General features: G+C 40.4%; 1 protein-coding gene across 21 annotated transcripts in view; it reads left to right on the forward strand.

Moving 5' to 3' along the window:
* Positions 1–22349, forward strand: part of FOXN3 (forkhead box N3) — a 547426-nt gene that overhangs the window by 509939 nt on the left and 15138 nt on the right. For all 21 annotated transcript variants that reach the window (XM_056810542.1, XM_056810551.1, XM_056810553.1 and 18 more), the window contains one exon: positions 7736–7841. In XM_056810542.1, the coding sequence (XP_056666520.1) occupies positions 7736–7841 (106 nt within the window). The remainder of the gene's footprint in view (positions 1–7735; positions 7842–22349) is intronic.

Genomic DNA, 22349 nt, shown 5'->3' on the forward strand with positions numbered 1-22349 from the left:
ATAGATAAAGAATTTGTGAGAAAAAATTCAAGATTATTGATTGTTTTCTCTCTGAAACATAATATTCTTTTTATTTATATCAGTGATACACACTTAGTTATATCAGTTTATCAGCCTGAAAATGTATTTGATTTTCTTCCCTTTGCCCTCAGATTCTCCTGAGCTGAGCATTACTAGAATCATAAGATTAGAAATGTGAAGAACTTCAGGTATCATCTGGTCTAACTGTTATTTTAGAAATGAGGAAACCAAGAAATAGTTAAATGGGGAAGTGATTTGCTTGTAGTCACAGAACTAGTAAGAGGCCAAGCTAGTGCTTCAAATCAGTTCTTCTGAAGTGAATCCCAGTGTTTTTTTTTTTATTTTCCCACACATTGTATCGCCTTTCTCCAGGAGGAGATATTCCATGTTTCCAAACTGCTTTAGACCTGCATTTAAGGGTTCTGCTATTATATTTCAAGCCCTGTGCTATCCTGTGGCCAAATTAGTTTGGGAAATGCTGAGGCAGAAAAAAATTTTTCAAAAGATTAGAAGTGCCATCTTCAAGGTTTGAGCAAAATAGAAGCTCTGCAATTCTTTTCTGGCACAAATAAATTATCCTTAACCCCAACAGTAATATTATGAAGTCAGGAGAGACCAAATCACCATTACTCATTTATATTACCTGTAAAGTCTTATCATGTATTAATTATAGTTCATTTCTCTGTGGCATTTTAAGGCTGGCAAAGTACTTACTTAGCCCCACAACAACACTCTAGGGGAAGGTTTTATAGATCTGTCATTCCCCATTTTTACAGATGAGGAAACTGAGATTTAGAAAAGAGAAATAATATGGCAGCCCCCAGTCACAAAATTTCAGTATTTTATGGCCAGATTCTGAACCCTCATTGAAAATGGCCAGAGACAAGCCCCTCCATAATAAATGAGATATCCAAATCCAACCCGGGAAAAGCAAGTTTTCCCAGTCTCCTAAGTGTGCTCATCATCATGCCAGCATATGAAATCAGAAACCCCAAACAGAAAGGGAGATGGCAAGGTCAGAAATAGCCGGCCTCCGCAGCTTTCTGCCTGGAATTAAGGATCTCCATCGTCTGTGCCAGCAGGAATAGAGGAAAGGGCATCCTGGAAACACTGTGTTCTCTCTCCCTTTTCCCACCACTTCCAAAGAAGCAGGTGGGAGAACCAACTAAAGGAAGGATTAGCGGAATTACCTGCTGCTCAACTTATGGCTTCTATTAGTGCTAGCCAGGACTCTCCTCCAAAGGCCCCAGTGGGAGCACTGAACTGCATTTAGTACTTGCAGCAATTAAGGCAGCTAAGCACCAGGATGGATGCTGAGGTAGGTAGTGGTAGAAGTCTTCCAATTCCAAAATCCCTCCCTCCCTCCCTCCCTCCCTCCCTTCCTTCCTCCCTCCCTCCCTTCCTTCCTTCCTTCCTTCCTCCCTCCCTCCCTCCCTCCCTCCCTTCCTTCCTTCCTTCCTTCCTTCCTTCCTTCCTTCCTTCCTTCCTTCCTTCCTTCCTTCCTTCCTTCCTTCCTTCCTTCCTTCCTTCCTTCCTTCCTTCCTTCCTTCCTTCCTTCCTTCCTTCCTTCCTTCCTTCCTTCCTTCCTTCCTTCTTTCCTCCCTTCCTCCCTTCCTCCCTTCCTCCCTTCCTCTCTTCCTTCCTTTTTATAAGCAAGCCTATTTACAAAGAGTTTTGTTTCTAAATGGTAATTTTAGATTCCTGAATGAGTTTGTGTCTTGACTTTTGAGCCTGGTGAAAATAAAGTTTTCTCATATAGTCTTATTTTTAGGATATGGTTGACAGCAGGAATCCGAGAATATGCTCATGCCTTTGGCTTCACTTCATCCCTGTATGAAATTCACAGGCCTTAGTAGACTGACCTGCCCAGCTGTAGACCTCAATGGTAAAGTCTCCCAAGAATTAAAAACAAAATATGCAATATTTTGGCTATTTGCTGGTTGGTTCTATAGAGTTTGGGGCCTCAAGTCAGGAAGATTCAAGTTCAAATCATACCTCAGATACTTTCTAGCTTTGTGACCCTGGGAAAGTCACCAGACTACTATCTGTTAAAGATTTTCCTCAACTGTAAAATGGGAATAACAACAGCTCCCAGGGTTGTTGTGAGGATCAAATGAGATGATACTTGTAAAGTGCTTGGCACACAGTAGGCACTTAATAAGTGCTTGTTTTCTTCATTCTGTTACCAATGAGACTTGCTAATCAATCCATAATCAAATTTTCAGTTTTGAATAGTTTCTCTGCTCCAACAGCTCACATGTTTATATACCTATAAGCTAACCAAGCAGCTTACCTCACAACAACTTCTGAATAAAGGTAGTGCAAGTAATATCCCCTTTTTGTGGACAAGAAAACTAAGACTCAGAGATGGCAAAAGTTTCTCCATAGTTTCCCAGATATTGAATGTTGTAGGCAGCATTTGAACTCATTCACATTCCCTGGTTCCCAGACCAATGCATTTCTACTCAATCATACTATCTTCTAATTGACTAGACCCTGAAATCCCATCTCTGTCATTCCATCACCTTCTCTTCAAAGAAATAAGAATGTTGCTTTGGGAAGATTTTAGATTTCTATTGTATGGAGGACAAATGACAAAGTAGAGGTTGGTGGTGGTGATTGGGAACATGCCTGTGACCTGGTATCTAAAATATGCCTAAACAACCCTGAATATAAAAGCTTGTTATCAGAAGAAATAATGGTGAGTCCCTTTGAGATAATTAGTTCAAAACAATGAAGAAAGGAAAGGAAAAGAAAACAAAAAAGACAAAGAAGAAAGTAAATATTAATATTCCTGGCTTATAGTAACCTGCAAACTCCCCGTCAACATACTTTCTGTCTATGTTAACAACTGAAATTGAAAGGCACTAATGAAATATTGAAGTTGGAAGAAGTTAGAGTGAACTTTCATCCAAAAATAAAGGAAACTTTTCTCCCAAACTTTCCACTCCATCTCTTACCCAGCCTAGTTGATAGTAAGCAAAATAAATAACGCCATTCTTTTCTCCTGTTTTGCCACTGTGGTTATGTGGTATAGGGATGGGAAAATGTAACTTTCTGCAAAATTGGGGAACTCTATAGAACTACTTTTCTTGTAACTGAAATGGGGTTGACTTGACTAGAAGAGATTTATTAGGCATGTGGAAAAGAAAGGCCTTGGAAGCTTAAAACATAGTAAACTATATTCAAAATGTGTTCCCTTGTCTTTCCCCTCTTGCAGCCAGTGAGTGCAATGGATAAAACTCTGGGCCTGAAGTCAGAAAGAACTGAGTTCAAATGTGGACTCTAGTCACTTCCTAACTGTGTGACCCTGAGCAAAATTACTTATCCTCCATCTTCATCTTCCCCAACTGTGAAATGAGCAAGATAACAGCATCTTCCTCTCAGATGTTTGTAAAAATAAAATGCGATAATATTTGCAAAGTGCTTGATATGGTGCCTGGTACATAGTAAATCTTATGTAAATACTCATTCTCTCTCTCTCACTTCCCTTTTAAAGGGGGATGTTCAGATAGTGTCACTGATGAGATTTGGGGAACATACATTGGCCAGAGATCCATCAGGGCCAAACTACTCAACTCAAGAACAATTTCTAAAGCAACTGCCAATACATATATATCCCTTTCCCTCTCCTGAAATAAATGTATGATTTAGTCCCCCTGCCTTCATGTCGCACCCTGGTTTTGTTGAGTGAAAAGATTCTATTTCTATTAAAATGTAAAACCAAATATAATCCGGTACCCAGATCCATGGCACTGAAAACATTGGAGGAGAAAGCACATGGGAAAGCAATTGGACCTGCCGTCTTGTCACTGACTTTTATCTTTTAATATCTTCATTTCAGTTTCAGTGGGCAGTTACTCGGGGCAGGCTACACACTGTACAGGCCATCAATAAGGACTCTTTAGCCAATTTCTCAGGTATTTTTTGAGTGTTTCAGGTATATTTCATCAGAGACGGTTGTGTTACCTTTTACATTGTCCTCTGAGGTATGGTGTGTTCCATTGTGACTGTTCTAACCAAGGAGCCATATGTCTAATGGAATTGCTGAGACTTTCCAGGATTTTCTGATTGCGCCTGTTTTTGTTGCTTTTGGAAACTTAATCTACAACATTGCAATTTTCCAGCTTCCAGGAGAATTCCTATTTCTGTTTCTATGACTTCTGATCATCCTACATTATTGTTCCTTGTGTGCTGCTCAAAGAGATTTTATGGCTTTGCTTTCCACTGCAGGAGCCCCAGTTGCCTCTAAAATCAAGGTTGCTCATGATAGATGTCCTTCCCCAAATGGCATTTTGTAGGAAGCTCTGCTGGTTGTCCTGTGGTTGTGTGTTCTCATTCTCCCCTAGCCCACCCTTGTGTGCCTCCTTCTTTCCTTTAAAGCTTATATTTTCTATTGAGGAGATAAAGTCTATATTTTCAGCGTTCTTTAGGTGTTTCAGTCGTGTCTGACTTTTTGTGACCCCATTTTGGAAAAGAGGGGCTTCTTGTCAAAAATAATGCAATGGGGGACAGCTGGTTGACTCAGTGACTTGAGAGCCAGGCCTAGAAATAGGAGATCCTTGCTTTAAATCTAGCTTCAAACACTAACTGTATAACCCTGGACAAGTCACTTAACTCTCATTGCCCCATTACCACTCTACTGCCTTCGGATCAGTATGTGGTATTAAATATGAGATTATTGGAAGTTAGGGTTTTAGAAATTAAAAAAATGCTGGAGTGGTTTACCATTTCCTTCTCAAGCTCATTTTACAGAGGAGGAACTGAGGCAAAAAGAGTGAAGTGTCTTGCCCAGGGACACATAGGCAGAAAGTATCTGAGGCCAGATTTGAACTCAGGAAGAGAAATCTTTTTGACTTTAGCCTGGCACTCCCTCCATTGCACCACCCAGCTGTCTCAGCAACATAATATGCAAGTACATTACAAAAAGCATACAAAGAAATAAAGCAAAGGAAATTCAAGAGAGAGTACACTTGTTCTAATAACTAAAGAGGATAGGGAAGGACCCTCTTTAGGAGGAGGCACCAGGACTGATTCTTGGAAGAAAACTAGAGATTCTACAAGACAGAAGCCAGTTGAGATTACATTGCAGTCAAGGGAACCTGACCAAAGGAATGAAGTCCAGAGGTAAAATATTGCGCATGGAGTAGTGAACAGAGAGTACAAAAAAGGGAGCCAGATTTTAAGGGCTTTGATTGTCAAGCTGAGGATTTAGTATTTTATCCTAGAGGTTATAGGACAGAATGAATAATTTTTTTGGGGGGGAGGTGACATGGTCCTATCCTTACTTTAAGAATGTATCAATTTGGCATCCTTGTAGAGGGTAGATTAAAGAGAGTTTGGAGTGAAGAAAATCAATGTACAAAGTTTTTAATATGGTAAAATAATTTATTAAAAGCTGTATTGTTTTAGGCAGCTTTCAGACTTTAAATGCACTTCCACATATGTCTGATAGTGGTGCATATGTCCTCATGTGCTTGTGAAATTTCCATTTAATGATTATTAATAGACTTTCTACCTCTAAAGTTAACAGAAATATTGATATTTTCTTTAAACTCTGAGCTGTCATTTAAGTGAGATGTCACACAGTGTGCCAGAATGCTTCGTTATTAAATCAGTTTCTTGATCTTGGTACTTTGGCAGTCTGTTATTCTGAGTCAAGCTGATGCAAGAGACTTAAAGAGACTTCCTGAAATCATACATCCAACTCTCCGTGGTAATCAGAAAGAGGGGAGAGTCTGATTCCCCGAAATCCACAGATAGTCATAAATCTTAACTTTCAGCCAGCAGCTTCTATCTCGAGTAAGCCATTTGCCTGAGTTGGTAAGAAGGAACCAGATTAACTTTCTCTTCCCTTTCTGAACAAGAGAATTGGCTAAAAGGCAAGTATATCACAGAAGATAAAAAAGAGGAACCCAACCATCATGATAATAGCGACCACCATGATAATCGCGCGCATTTATGAAGCACAACATCCCTATAAAGTAGGGAGTACAAAGTGTATTATTCTCATTTTATAGATAAGGAAATGGAGTCCTGGAGGGGATTGTTATCCCCCTGATCATCTCACAGCCAGTAAGCTCTAGAGCCAGATCTCGAAAAGCTGCATGCCGAGCTGGCCCAGAGTCACTGAGACTTGACTTTGCCCCATGTTCCTTTCAGTTTTTGTTGGACTTGGGATATTTGTTGCCGAATGGTATTTTGTATGGGAGTGTGTTGTAGGTATTTCTTGGCCTTTTCATTTTAAGAGTCTTATGCAGAGACCATACTTCAGCAGACATATTTATTTGCATCCGACCTCCAAACTTTAATACCTGGGGTGGTTTCCATCTTAGGACCTGAAATTTCTTCAATCCCTCTACATATATGTAAATCATATCCTAGGTCTGGGTCGGCCTTCCACTAGGGTATGTGAATCATTATTCCTCTGCTGCCTTCTGTTTTCTGTTTTGTTAAATGAGGGGAGTTGGACACGATGACTTCTACGGTTCCCTCCAGCTCTAAATTCATGATGCTATTGGTTCTTCCAACCATTATATTTCATGTTCTGAGTTGTAAAATGTTTATTCATCCTATCTGTCTCCCAGTACTATGCCTCCTTGCCCTTTTAAAATGTTGAAACTGAATGAACTCTTCATCCATCTAGTTTATCCCCTCTCATAATCTATATATGTAATATATATAAAAATAGATGCCATCTAATTTATTTATTTATTTTTTATATTCATTAGATGAATATATAATAGAACAGGAAACAGTCCTCCAGAGATTAAATGAGTTACCTAACATCATGAAGTGGCTAGCATCAAAAAGTAGGACCAGAACTCTGCTCTTTCACTCAAAGATGATTTTACTGTCTTAGATAGCTGGACCGCTATCACAGAGTGTACTAATTAATTATTGACTTTCTTTTAGGGAGATAAAAAGGTCTCTTCCATATTGTTTTGAGAGGGCTGTGTAAAGAAAGGAGAAGAATCTGTGCCCTGAGCATGGTCCTCTGGAAAAAGTTAGCAGGTCGATCATTCCAGGTCTAATATTCCATTTGGGAGAGATATGTTGAGGAAATTTGCCTGGAAGGAATTGAGGGCAAGAAAGTTAGTTCGGGAAAGCAACCCCCTGAGGGGTTTGGCAGCAGAGGCCAAGTTGCTGCTTGATCCTAATCCATAATCCCCTTAAAGTCTCTGAAGAGGAAAGAGTGTGCTGGAGGTAGATCTCTGTAATATTAAGTAGGACCATTTTAGTCATTGGCTGAGATGTGAAAATGCTCACAGTCGGGTTTGTATGTTTCCTCTATGGGCCATATTGGTTTTTAAGGGGGGTGGGGTGGATGATACCTGTTATTGACCGAGGCCTAAAAACCATAGTTTTAAAATGAGAAAATGCTCTTTTCCAACTATTATTGTTCTCTGATTGTGTCCAACAAACATAATGAACGTTTAGTTTTGTTTCTTGACTGAGGTTTACCCAAAGATGAAAATTCTCTCTTCATTAAGTTTCAATCACGAATTGAAAATCAGTGTCTATCTCATGTATATACTTATTTTTTGAACCTAGACAACTCTACTTTTGATTCCGTTATCATTCTGACCTGACTGACTGAATCTACCTCTCAGAACCATCAGCGTTTTATTAATGTAATCCTTTGAACTAAAATCTTTAAACTTGACTCCCTGTGTTACTTACAAAATTTTGTACCTTTTTTTTTCTTTTTCAGTCCCTTCAGGAGTAATACAAAATGGAGCCCGAGTTCTGAGTCGAGGTATGTTCCCTGGAGTTAGACCACTGCCGATCCACCCCATCGGAATGGCGGCTGCTGTGAGGTAAGTGATAGTGATGATACATCTAGGGTAAATCAACAACACAGACTTGGAGGCAGCTCTGATTTTTCCACAGTGGAAATCCAGTTGCGTAGGAGAAGAATAACTAGCCAAATGGGTTTAACAAATCTAGCGGTGTTTTCCTAAGGGGTTAAAATAATTCTCAATGTTTAGAATGAAAATACTTTTTTGTGTGGGGAAAGTTTATCCAGCACATTTTCAAACAATCAGATCTTTGGGTTTCTAATCTTTTCAGATGAAGAAACTAAAATATGGCGAGGTTAAACAAGTTACACATGATTACTGTGAGAATAGTTAGAAGCAAGGATAGAGGAGAAATGTAGGAAGTTCTCCTCCACTATAGATTCTTCTATTTTTAGAATCTATAATGGTCAGTTAATTACTTTATTCCAGCCATTCTCCTACCCCTGTACTCCTTCCACACTACTGGACTGTGTTTATTTTCATATTTTTTTCATATTTTTCATTATTTTCGTATTTTTTTGACTCCTTGGGGGGAAAAAACCCTTCTTGAAACCATGAAGGGGAAATTTGCTTTTGTGTGTATCCTCCTATTTAAGATTTCCATGTAGCTCAGAGTACTGATAGGTTTTGGTGACTGTTAAAGTCTTCTGAAACTCACTATTATACCCAGTTTTGCAATGATGTAAATAATAACCGAGAGAACACGTGGCATAGTAATTAGAGAATTCTGTAAGCCAAGAAGACCTGGGTTCGTCTCACTTCTGAAATGTAGTAGCTCTGTGACCCTAAACAAGTTGCTTAACATCTCAGGGTTCTAAGAAACATTTAAGGCTCTTTAAGTTGCAGAAAAGGTGCCAGCCTGTGTTGGTAAAGGGAGTGTGATTAAATTTAATCACAAGACCTGTTCCTATAAATAACATGACTTTGGAGGGAAGGGAAGAAAAGAATAGAATGTGAAAATCTAAGAGGGTAAGAGAGAGGGCAAAAGAAGGATTGGAAAGAAGCCTGTGTTATATCCACTATTCATATGCTGGATTGCTTTGAAAATAAACATGGCTCAGAGAGGCCCTTTTCTTCCAGTTCTCTATTAATAGGTCATGTTTACCCTTAGATTAATGATCTTAACCCTGCTCCATAAAGTAGGGTTACTTATGTTCATGCCTCAGGTTGTGAATGGCCTTTGATTTCTTGTTCTTTTGCTAGAAAACATTTTTTTTCAGGCCCCTTCATTTTCTCTGTTTCCTTCTCTGGGCTATTTTAATAACATCTCTCCATTTTCATTAACAGATCTTAAACATAGATTTCTGCTACAATATTGATCATTCTTAAATTTGATGCCATTCTTACAATGAAGGAGATTGAAAAAGGAGATGAAGGAAATTCAGAGACAAGGGATTGCCTTCTTCAAAATGTAGAGAAGAAGGTGACCTTCAGCAGGAGCTGAATTAAACCCTGCTGGTTTTAATTGTTACCTTCACATCCTGTCTCCTTGCAAATTTTAATAATCAGTGTCTGTAGTTCCCTTTGCTTTGGAGTAGTGAGAATATTCCGGTTGGGAGGCGGCAGAGTTTGAAAGTGTTGACAGAAGCAGTTAAAAAGGACTTCATTGTTAAAAAAATATCGGGAAATCTAACAAGAAACAAAATAAATAGAATGATTTCCAATTTGATTTGCTCATGCCTTGGCCATTCCAAAATATGTTGATCAGGGCAGATTTAACCTGGCTGGGTGGCAGAACTTATGAATTTGGAGCTAAATTGTCCAAAGTAAGCATGCAGTCTGGATTTCAGGACCCCAGACAAAAATGCCATAGCTAATAGAAGAGTTTTTAATGGCTGGGACTGTGCCTCCAAAAAGGTATATTGGAAAGTATCCTTGCCACTTTCATACCATCATTTTACTTTATTTTTCTTTCCTTTTTTTTTTTAAATGCAATGTGTCAAATGAATCTCACAGTCAGCTGAAACTAAGAAAAATTAAATTACTGGGAAGGGAGGGATGGGGATGAAGATGGAGTCAATAACAAGTGGTCAGAATTATACTGGAACCTCAGAGAAAACCACCTGGAAGGGACCACGGCCTCTTGTTGTAAACAGTTTGTTCAGCAAATTGGGGGGTGGAGGGGAGTCAGGAGGGCTCACTAAGGACCATTTCCTACTCTATTTCTCATGATGGAATGTGTCTGTGTGTAAATGGCTTTATTCTTAAGTGAAAGCATTTTCTTTGTGGAAGGTCTTTTCTCCCTCCCCTTAATGTCCTGGGCCATGTTTGTTTACCTTAACTCCGAAATTGCTATTGCTATAGATATAGTGTTATTTTATTAGCAGATCATTACCCAGCTTGTGTTTGCTGGATTCTTCTGCATATAATTATGATGTAAAACCTCCTTGTTAAGAGTATCTGTCAATAGTGTAATTGACTTCACTCTGTTGACTTTTTACACAATAACTCCAGATATTGGCCAATCATTATCGACATGAAACCTGCCTATTTTTAATTTGCCTGGGAGTGCATTCCCCATAATCCATTATACTCAAAATAACAATCCCTGACAACCTTCAGCCTTAAGTTATCTCTCTGAATCCTCTGCAGCTTTCTCCATCGAGTGTGTTGTAGCAATTATGTTGAATAGGGCATAAACAGCTGCAAAATAGGAGAGGAAATGTTTCTGGCATTTTGAGGGATGAAGAGGTCCTAAATGTTTTTAAATCATCATCGTGGAATTCTGTGTTGAAGAGCTTCACTAATACCTTGAGGTCTAGCCCCATTGCCCAAGCCCCCTTGGACCCAAGAGACTAGGGAGTTGGGTCACTGGAAGACCGGAGGTAGACTAGGATCAGTTGGGGGAGGCTCCCTGGTGGGGTGGCCAGTGATCAAGAGTGGGTCCTTCATTTGGAAAAGGTGAAAGTTCCCAACTTAGGGTCTTTGGAGATATTTGGCGGGTGGGGAGGGAGCGTCCTACAAACATGAATAGGAAAACTATTTTACCTTTATCCTCACTAGTTTCTAATTGAAATTAAGCCTTTTCAAATGATCTCAATCAGTATTCCAAGAAAGGATACACTGGCTTCATCAGACTGAAAAAGGGGTTAAGAACCCTTTTGTATAAGAGTAGCTTACGTGTTGGTTTTATTCCCCGTTTACAAGCTTGGCCTATATCTAGAACGTAAAGTTTAGCAAATTTCAGCAGAATGAATGTTGGATCCCATTGTCCCATTGGGTTGCTATCTTGAATCCAGGTGGGAAACACTATATCTCTTAAGGCTCTAACGTAGTTATGGCAGGAAGCTGTTGATTTAGAACTGAGTGCCTTTAGACTGGACTAGTTATATACCAAACTACACTATATAATTATAATAAAAGGATTATCTATAAGCGGTCGCTCCTGAGGCTGCCTACAGTTTGAATGAGAGCTCGAGAATATGTCCCTCGTTGGCTTCCAAGAAAACATCTTGGCTAGGTAAACTCCAGGTGTATCAACCGAGATCATAAGCCCAAGATCTCGTGCAGTTGGTGAAATTAGTTTATAAAGTCATTGTCAAAAGAGGTAAATCTGAAAAGCTCATCTCCTGCCCTGAGGTCTGTCACTTGTCAGTTCTTTTTGTTTTTCACTTATAAATATCTCACTGTTCCCTACCAGAAGAAGGAATAATACATCCAGTCAAATTTCCTTATCAGACTGGATCTGAGATGTATTAGTGGGAGGATTCTTGACCGTTTTTATATCCTGGACCCCTCTGGTGGGAGTCTGGTGAAGCCTAGCACCCTTTCTCTTTCTCAAAATTATGTATTTCAATGCATAAAATATAATACATTGGATTACAAAGGAAACCAGTTGTGTTTGAATACAGTTGTCAAAAATTTTTTTAAGAAAACTTATAAGTTTTGGGCCCCTGGGCCCTTGACATGAATAACTTGGGGGGAAACCCAGAATAATAGAGATGTCTTCTTATATTTTTAAGCTGAATTCGGTCTTCAAAAAGGCAATTGGTGGCATTCAGAACATAATTGGATTTTTCAGCAGAATGGGACAAGAAATGAAATATTCAGAGAAAGCAGTGAAGGACATTAGTTAGAAACAGTTTATTTTTAAAAATCAAAGTATAATTTCCTTGTAATGGTGACATAAGAACTTATTTACAAGTGTTCACTGATTGGATAGGTGGCAAAGCAGATGGAACATTGGACTTGGAGTCAAGGTCCCCTCGTTCAAATCTTGCTTTAGATGCTAGGCTGTGTAACCTTGTTCCATTGATCTACCTCAGTTTCCTCATCTGTAAACTGGGGATAGCAGCACCTATCCTACAGGTGTGATGTAAGGACCAAATGAGGACTTACGTGCAGACCTTTGTGAACTTCAAAATACTATATGAATGTTAGCTATTATTGTTAATCATTATCATCATCATCTAAGAAATAATACTTTCTCTAAGTCAGGGGTAGAGGAAAAAATGTATGAGGATAGGTTCCCAGCTGTACCCACTGCTTCCACCACGCATAATGTTAGCAGCATTCATTACATTTTGTGTTTTTTGATTACTCTGAATTCTAAGCCATTGCCAACACTTTTTTATATGTAAAATATGACAGATATAATGTTATGCCTCATTTTCCAAATGTGTGCCCACGGCTATCCCCTCCTGTAATCCCTCTGTGGTCTCTGGTTTGGTTTTGTTTTTACCTTGTTTTGTTTTTAACTTTAGCCAAAATATTCCCTCTTAAGATAACTGGTAGAGAACAAAAATATTAATTACTCTTTTATCTATGATTCTTTGATGCCTTTTTTTTTTAAAGGAATTGGTGTAGAGATTGGGGACAGGAATCACCTCTCCATGAAAGAACATTAGATCTGGCCCATTTCAAAAGCACCACAGCGACCAAACACCCCACCCCCACCCCCAGTATTTAAAGTCCATTAGAGGCATCTTCTATCTTAACCATGAAGCACAACTTGTTTTGCATCTTTATTGTCTTCTTGAATGTATGATTTCCCACCTATGGTTTATTACTGTGCATTCAGTGAAATGCTGAAATACAGATCTAGAAGAGGCCTTTAAGGATAATTTAAAACAACCTCTTCCTCTTCTAGATATAGATGCTATGAGACGCAGCTAAGGTTGTAGGATGCTGGGTTTTGTGAAGTTTCTCTGAAAGACTGTAGGACCAACCAGTTTAAAAAGAACCTAATTCCCTCTAACCCTTTAAAACTGCTTTTAAAAAATTTTTTTAAGCCTTATAGTCTAATTTTGTTTAAAATTTTTTTCCTGTTATTTCTTATTTTCTCTTCCTCTGTTTTAACATCTTCAGTATTCTTTTTCCTTCAAAATGCTACATTTTGGAACTGCCTTTCCATTAAGGTCTCGCTTTTGTGGAGAGAGGGGAGGTTAAATTAGTAATGCCTTAAATTTTTTTTAATTCCTTTGTTAAAAAATCGGTCATTTCCAGATCTCTCCTGAATAGGGTACTGCTTTTTAAAGAGAAAGAGTTGAGCAAAGCCATTCTTTGGGGATTAAGTGACCTTTTTGTCAGAGTTTTCCTGAGCCACTCATCTCTCCCAAATCTTTCTAGTTCTAATTGACAGAGACTTGCTCTTTCAGAGACTAGCCTGCCTTCAGACTATTGCTTCAATAATCCTTTGAATTGGGTCCATTTTTCAAGTCTTGCTAAAGGATTGGGCTCTCCAACTAAATCCTTTCAGTAAGTGACTTTGCTCTAAACAATAACAGGAAGGAGCAAAGATAGTAACTCCAGTGTACTCACTGTATGGAAGGAATAATAACTCACCTGCTTTCCAGCACTGTGTAGATTACAAGTCAACAACAAGTCAGAAGCATTAATAAGCATGTATTATGTACCAGACACTGCACTAAGAGCCTGGGAGATACAAAGACCCATTGATCAAGAAGCTTGAAATATAATGAGGAAAACAACACACAGACAATGGTGTCCAAACAAGATGCATACACAATTGGGGCGGTTAGGTGGCTCAGTGGCCAGGCTTGGAGATGGGAGGTCCTGGGTTCAAATTTGACCTCAGATGCTGAGTGAAGCCCTTCATTCCAGTTGCCTGCCCCTTACTGCTTGTCTGCCTTGGAATCAATACTTAGTTAGCATTGATTCTAAAAGGGAAGGGTGTAAAAGCATAAAATAATTCTGTATGCATCTTCTAAAAATTGTCTTTCCTCACATCCATCATCAGCCCAATATAAATGTCACATATGATTTAGCATTTTACTATTCATAAACAGTTGTTATAAATTAATAATGCAAATTACTATTTGAGAAACTGAATTTATTCATTCAGCATTCAACCTATAATTGTATATTTTTTATTTACTTTTCCATTTTTGTTACACACACCCCCGCCGCCCCCATTAGCTTATAGGCTTCTTTTGTTTATTTTTAAATTTTTATTTATTTTTGAAATATTTTTCCATGTTTACATGATTGATTTTCTTCCCCCCCCCCCCCCCCATCCCACTTCTCTTCCCCTCCCAGAGCTGACAAGCAATCCCACTGGGTTGTACAAATATTGTCGCTTGATAGCTTTTTCCATATTATTCATTTTTGCTTTAAAGCGATTTTTTAAAGCCAAAACCCCAAATCATATATCCATATATATACAAGTGATAAGTCATGTGTTTTTCTTTTGCGTTTCTAGATGATAGGCTTCTTGAGGACAGAACCTATTTATTTTTGTCTTATTGTGCGCTTCCTCCTAGCAGAGTTTCTGGTGTATGCAATAGGTATGGAATAAATCCTCATTAAATAGAATTTTGATGTGTGCTGACAAGAGGATGAAAAGAACAACACACAGTCCCTGCCCTGGAACATAGAGTCTAAAAGGGAAGGGACTTTGATATAGATATAGATATGGATTTAGATATATCCTCCCCCACCTGAAGCCTTTGGAAACATGCTCTGAAGAACTGGAGTTTCTTCTTGGCTGAGTATTTTCCATTCTACCTGACAAGAGAATTAATACTAGGTTCATTTTGAAGATTAGTAGCATATGGCTTTGTTGAACCATATTGCTTAAACTATTAGAGGCTTAGTAAAATCAAGGGACTTTAATTCATGCTAATGTATGATAATTTTGAGCATCTTTACATGTAAATTTAGCGAAAGCACAAAAAACTGCCGCCATTTAAAATGCATCCCTTGTTTCCCTTTAATGAATGATTTTGAGGCGATAGTTATAAATTCAGCTTACAACTAGTTTGGGATGGCTGATTTCTCCTTTTGAGCATTCAGTATCCTGTAATGACAACCCCTGCAGTGGTGAGCCATCTCCAAGTAAATGCAGCTGGCTTGCACAATCATGAATGACTTTGCACTGAGTTATTAATAATTGAAGGAGCTTGTCTCTTCCTGCTGTGTTCCATATGTAATTTATGGCTTCCAAGCCCATGCTAAAATCTAGAGAAAAGTCCGTGCTGTTCCCTCGGAGACGCTAGCGTTGGCATTGTTCTCCCCTTCCCTGACGTTCTCTCGTGGCCAGCACGTTTTCGAAGCCTGGGATAGCGGCCTCAGGAATGGCGAGAGCCTCCTTGGCGCTGCGAGCCCTGCGCCTGCCCGGCCTCCCAAACCCAAAGGCCACCCCGGAGCCTCCTCCTGCCCTGGCCTTGAGCCACTCACTTCTTCCTGCTCTCGGCCTCTTCATCTATAAAATTAGATTGTGTTATTCAAATAAATCTCTTATAAACATAAAAGGTGTATTATTAAAAATGAGGCCCAAGAGATGATTTCCTAAGTCTCTTTCAGCCACTTTCTCCATTACTGTTCTGGGCTATTTTCATTTAAAACAGACAGAAAACCAGAAACTGTTTCAATATATCCACATGCAAAGTTGGTCCACATTCCAGACTGCCCAGTCACCCAAGTGAAGGCCTGGTCTCACTACTCTGCATGCGTAGACCCTTGGAGGTTATCTACTTGAATGTCTACCCCAAAATGAGAATGCATGCAAGAATAGGGGGCAACTGAGTGGCTCAGTGGAATTAGAGTCAGGCCTAGAGACAGGAGGTCCTGGGTTCAAATGTGGTCTCTGCCTAGCTGCATGACTCTAGGCAAGTCAACCACAATTTCCTACCCTTCCCAGCTGTGTGACCCTGGGCAAGTCACTTAACCCCAATTTTCTAGCCCTTACTGCTCTTCTGCCTTGGAAATGATATTTGAATTGACTTTTAAGATAGAAGGTAAAGGTTTAAAACACCCCCCCTTTCCCCACACACACACACCAAAAACCTTCCATTTTCATTCATGTTTGGTTCAAAAAGAACAAAGCCCACCTATAGTAGTTTCATATTGCCAGAGCGTGTTGATTTTCTTATCTGTTATGGGGATTTTAGGAAAGGGGAAAGGCTTTATACATAAGGGGAAAATCATATTTAAATAGAAGGGGAAGATATTGGGAAAGGAATAAGGGAAAGGATAGCCTCTGACTTTTGACCCACTATATTTGATTATCTAAGCTTACACTGTCTAACTATCTTAACTAAAAACTATTAAGAATAAATCCCAGTAAACCCAGGATCTCACACACACGGAGTCAATGGTTGGTCAGATATCAAGAATCCCAGTTGTGGTGTCCTCAGATGGTCCCAGCAAGGTAGAGGTCTTTCCCCCAGTCAATCTGTCCACCAGGAAGACAGGAGAGTTTCCTCTCACCCTCAGCCAGTTAATCCTCAAAGGCCAGTGGCTTGACAGGTGGTTTGTTCAGGGAGTCTCAGCTACACACCTTCTTTCTTCACTTTCAGCCCAGACTGAGTCAGTTAGGAAACTGCCCCTTTGGAACTCTGACCAAACCAGCTCATAAATGATTCTAGGTCTTAAGACCTGCCAGTCATTCTTGCAACTTCTACCTTCCCTGGCTACACAGCTCACTCATCAAATCTTGGCTACCCTGGTATGTAGCCAGGAACCATGAAGAAACACCACCCACTCAACCTCTCCAAAAAAAAAATAGGGAGGAGAGAGGGGAGCCAAAACAGTTCTTGCTACACCTGTGCTCTCAAAACCATGGGTTTGACTCGTTACGGGGAGCCCTCCAGGCCCTCCCAAAGAATGAACCTGTTTCCTCATTGCACCCACTTTGGACAGGCCCAATGATCAGGTTTCTCAGGCCATGGAGGATTCGATGTGGGAGCTGCCAAAGGCTCCCTGAGAGAGAACAGCAAGTAGTGACCTCAGAAGCCTGGCAGGGCAGGGACAGAAAAGCTGTGAAAGGAGATGCAAGAACATGAGAGAAGAACAGCATGTGTTGGATCCCTCAAGGCACAGGCAAAGGCTTCTTCAATAAAGAGCAGGGATTCCGGAAGTGGCCACCATCTTAGTCCTAGAAGCAGGATCCGGCCTGGATTTCTTTGGCATTCATGATTCATATTGAGGGGGCAGCTGGGAGGCTCGGAGGACAGAGAGTCAGGCCTGGAGGTCCTAGGTTCAAATCTGGCCTCAGACATTTCCCAACTGGGTGACCCTGGACGAGCCACCTAACCCCCATTGCCTAGCCCTTGCCACTCTTCTGCCTTATAGCCAGTACTTAGTATTGATTCTAAGACAGAAGGTAAAGATTTAAATACTAACAATAATAATTAGGGATGAAGAAACTCCCTTTAATTCTGTGAGCTGCTGTGCATCATTATTATTATTATCAAAACCCTTACCTTCCATCTTAGAATTAGTGCTGTGTGTTGTTTCTAAGGCAGAAGAGTGGTAAGGGCTAGGCAATGGGCATTAAATGACTTGCCCAGGGTCACCCAGCTAGGAAATATCTGAGACAAGATTTGAAAGAGCAGGGGCTTTTTTTTTTTTAACCCTTACCATCTGCCTTTGAATCAATACAGTGTATTGGTTCCAAGGCAGAAGAGTGTTAAGGGCTAGGCAATGGGGGTTAAGTGACTTGCCCAGGGTCACACAGCTAGGAAGTGTCTGAGGCCAGATTTGAGTTTTTTATTTTTATTTTTAAAACCCTTTCCTTCTTTCTTAGAATCATTACTGTGTATTGGTTCTAAGGCAGAAGGATGTTAAGGGCTAGGCAGTGGGGGTTAAGAGACTTGCCCAGGGTCACACAGCTGGGAAATGTCTGGGTTGTACTTGAATTCAGAACCTCCCATCTCTAAGCCTGGCTCTCAGTCCACTGAGCCACCCAGCTGCCCCCATTGGGTGGGATTTTAGCCCAAGCTTATGTGTGTGACTATAGGAAGAGGGAAAGAGTTCCTCAAAGGAAAGCATATTTGATTTCGAATTAGAAGGCCAGCCTGAGTTTAAGTTGAACTTGGATGTTTTTATGGGCTCTTTGAGGTCTGAGAACATCTCTTAGTTCTTTCTGTGTCTCCAGTGTTGAGCACGGTGTACAGAACACCGTAGCCACTTCTTGTTGTCTTCAGCCCTTTTTAGTCTTGCCCTTCTGTTTTTGAACCCATTTGGGGTTTTCTTGGCAGATATACAGGAGGGATTTTCATTTCCTTCTCTAGCTTGTTTTATATTTTAAAGATGAGGAAACTGATGCAGATGAGGCAAAGTGGCTTGTCCAGAGTCATCCAGCTAGGCTATCTTTAAAAAAGAGCTGTTGAGGGGGCATGTGTAGCTCAGTGGATTGAGAGTCAGGCCTAGAGATGGGAGGTCCTGGGTTCAAATCTGGCCTCAGACACTTCCCAGGTGTGTGACCCTGGGCAAGTCACTTGACCCCCATTGCCTAGCCCTTACCACTCTTCTGCCTTGGAGCCAATACACTGTATTGACTCCAAGACGAAAGGTAAGGGTTTAAAAAAATTAAAAAAGAGCTGTTGAACCAGTTGTCCTCTGAGCTTCCTTCTGGTTCTAAATCCATGGTCCTGTGAGCCCCGGGCCGCTGTTTCCTTATTTGTTCAACAATAACATTGAACTAGATGGCTTTGAATGTCTGTCCAACTCCAAATCGGTGATCCTTTCCCTGGCTGTTCCACCCAGGCTTTCTTCGATCATCTGTATCCCTCCTAGACTTGGGGAGGGGGCAGCCCACCTTTGGCATTAAAACATAAGGATGCAAGTCCCTGTGGCACGCAGACACCGGCAAGTTGGTTCATGATGAAAATCTAGAAATGAATAAATTCAGATCAGAGATTTAGAGCTAAACATGACCTTTAAGGTTCTCTAGGCCAGTGATATCCAACTCAGAACGGGGGGGGGGGGGGGACACTCCTCCATCCATAAGGATCCCTAAAGGTATTTAGTTTTAGTTTAAAATTCTGTTTTATGCCTTTTTTTTTAATTTCCTCAGATATTTCACTGTTACAATTTAATCTCATTTAGTTGTACTCCCATACCGTGTGTTTGACACCCCTCTGCTAGCTTAGCGCCTTCCTTTTACAGCTAAGAAAACCAAAAGCTTTCTAGAAGTAGGTAGTAGCTGAGCCAGAATTAGAACACAGATCCTTGAGGACCTGATTTACTACTCTTTCCTTGCACCACAGAGAAGCTGCTGTTACTCAGTAGAATCCAAAAGATTTGTGACATGGTTTCTGGAACGGCTCGGGGCTCAGAATTAGGTGGGGGGTTTTAAAAATAATTTAAAAAACCTTTTTGCCTAAAAAGGGCAGCCCAAAAGTAAGGCCCCTGCCCTCAGTGGAGAATCATTGAGGAAAGTCAAAGACTGCATTCCCAGGATGCTGTTTAGAAAAAAGGGAAAAGAGCGCCCTGGTGTGATGAGTCCCTGTAGGAGCCTGACAAAGGGCAAAAGGTAGACCCTGGCAGTCATTGGAGACCACAACGGACCTGGAAGCACAGGATTCACATCTTGGCCAAGCTACTTATCACCTTTATTTATGACTCTGGGCAAGTGATTTCCTCCTCTTTAAGATTGAAGCGATCAAAATAGAGGAGGATGCTGTCTAAGGCCGCTCTCATCCAGGATTCATTGATCTGCCCTGAATCTCAGGCGCCTCTGAGGGTACCCACCTGCTCTGCCCAAAAAATGCATATTGGTTAGAGCGGTGGGCCAGTCAGAGAGGTGGCGTCTGTTGTATGCCGTTTTTTGTGTGTAACTACACTTAGAGGACATCCTGGTTAACTTTTTTATAATGGCAACCTTGGGAAGACCGGGCCAGACCAGCATCCCGGCAGCCTATGCTTGACCTAGTGCCGAGGCGGTCAGTGTCTGACTCCGCAGGCAGGCAGCCGAGACCCAAACCACAGCAGAATACCCAGCGAGACAGCTCCTGCAGAAGACAGGGTCTGCTCTGAGTCACTGCACTCAAATCGAAGCAAGTGGAGAGTGTGCTATTTGACCCAAACATAACCCGACACCCCCCACCCAATCCAGAAACTTGAGGCTAAAGATGGGAGTAAACAAAGAAACAAACAAAAAAAGAATGCTTAATACAATGAAGAAATGTCCTGGACTGGGAGAAATCCGAGGATTAAACTCAAAAGGAAGAAAAAATCCACAATAATCCTAAAAACAACTTCAGAGAAATGAATGCCACAAGGACTATAAATGTTCCTGATAAAATGAAACAAGTGTTTCAAAATAGAATACTAATGAAGAAAAACTGGCAAGAAGAGTAACTATTTAGAAGACAAAGTGGTAAATTCACCCACTATTAATGAGTTTAGAGAAGGCTAAACAGGAAAACGACTCTAAAATTTTTTTTAAGATTGAAAAAATTTATAATGCATTTTAGAAAGACTTTTGTTCAAAACAGCTAAATTTTAAAAAATGTTTCTTCACCTAAAGGATTAATCCTCAGCTATCCAGAAAATGTGACCACTGTGCCATAATGATAATAACTCTGTTTACAACAAGCCTGTGAAGAATATATTATCCATCTTCATTTTACACATAAGAAATTTGAGGCTCAGTTTAAGTTTTATACCTTTTCGTGGAAGGAGATCCAGCAAATTCCATTCCAAATCAGTCAATTCAATTTAAGAATCACAGTAGCACCTACTACTGCCTGAGGTAGTTATGAGAATCCCATCAGATAATATTTGTAAAGCACTATGGAAGCCTTAAATCACTATATTAGTGCTAGCTTTTCCTGCTGCTGCTGCTGCTGTTGCTGTAGCTCTTGTACTCAGGACAGGCCACTATTATCATTATTATTATTCCCCAAGGTTATAAAACTACTAAGTATTAAAAGTTCTCCTGATGCCAGAGTCCAAGGCTTGTCTGCCTGTCTCTCTCTCACATCCTTCCCTTATCTCTCTCTGTCCTATATCTCTCCTCTGTCTGTCCCTCTCCATCTCTCTCTCTCCCTATGTTTCTCCCCTGTCTTTCTCTGTCTCCCCCCCTTCTTTTTTCTATGTCTGTCTCTTCCCTCTCCATCTTTCTGTCTATGTCTGTCTCTCCCCTGACTTTGTCTTTCTCCCCCTTCTCTGATTTTCCGTGTCTCTGTCTCTTCCCTTTCCATCTTTCTGTCTATTTGTCTTTCTCCCCTGACTTTGTCTTTCTCCCCCTTCTCTGATTTTCCGTGTCTTTGTCTCTTCCCTCTCCGTCTATCTGTCTGTCTATCTCTCCCTCTCTTTTTCTTCTTTCCCTCTCCATACAGACACATAAACTCTTTCCTCAAGGCTCTGGATGGCTAAACTTAATTTTAGAATAACAAGGGAAGGGGGATAATACCTTAAAACAAACTTTCCATCCTCGGACATTAAAATGATAAAACGTGTTGGAATTTTGAGGGAGGAAAGAGTATTCCAACTCTATTTCAGAAACTTAGTTCCAAAGAAGAGCAGGCTTGCCCCGTGATGACTGAGTTTGTGAGATTACTATAAGATTGAAAATCCAAATGTTTGGGGATTTTTCTTTCTCAACACTCATAGCTCTTTGGGATTAGCATAAGTTTGGGGAAAATGTCCATTCTCTTGTCTAAGCCACTGAGGTTTTGTTGTCCATATTGTGTAGGGCCAGTGGGTCAGGGTGCATGATCCCCTGCTGACCCAGAGCATACAGAACACTTCCGCTCTTCACGCACTCTTGCATAGCATGTTTCCTTTTATCCAGCATCCAAATATCCCCAAAGCTCAAGTAACCTTTCCCCAGAGGACTATAGTGATAATTAATGTTCATCATGATGACCCTGAGGCAAGATCCTGATGTCCCTTCTGAATATTGGAAGTCAAATTATGATTGTTGGGATTTCCTATTATATTCTTAATTTGTTGGATGTTGGTGATGTGAGTGTAGTAATGCCCACTTAGCCAAAAATATTCACTTAACCATGATGCCCAATTTCTCAGCCATTCTGACTAAAAGAATTTGATTTTATTAGATTATGCCACCGGGGCTAATTAATAGAAGGGTTCACTGATAAAAGATAATGACAAAACAATCCCTCTTATTTATTTTTTAAATCACCTTTCATGAAAGAAAACCTACTTATTATCAGGATTCCTTCCAGAATCACTAATTTGTGAGACCCAGGCCCAGATACAGGAGGTCCTGGGTTCAAATCTAGCCTCAGTGGTAGTCTCTCAGTGATCTAGAATGAGTATTGTCTTTGTGCAGTTTCATCTACGGTGTACCCTCGTGTGGCTTTGGAGTCC

Source organism: Monodelphis domestica, chromosome 1, assembly GCF_027887165.1.
Source record: "Monodelphis domestica isolate mMonDom1 chromosome 1, mMonDom1.pri, whole genome shotgun sequence".
Lineage (NCBI taxonomy): Eukaryota > Metazoa > Chordata > Mammalia > Didelphimorphia > Didelphidae > Monodelphis > Monodelphis domestica.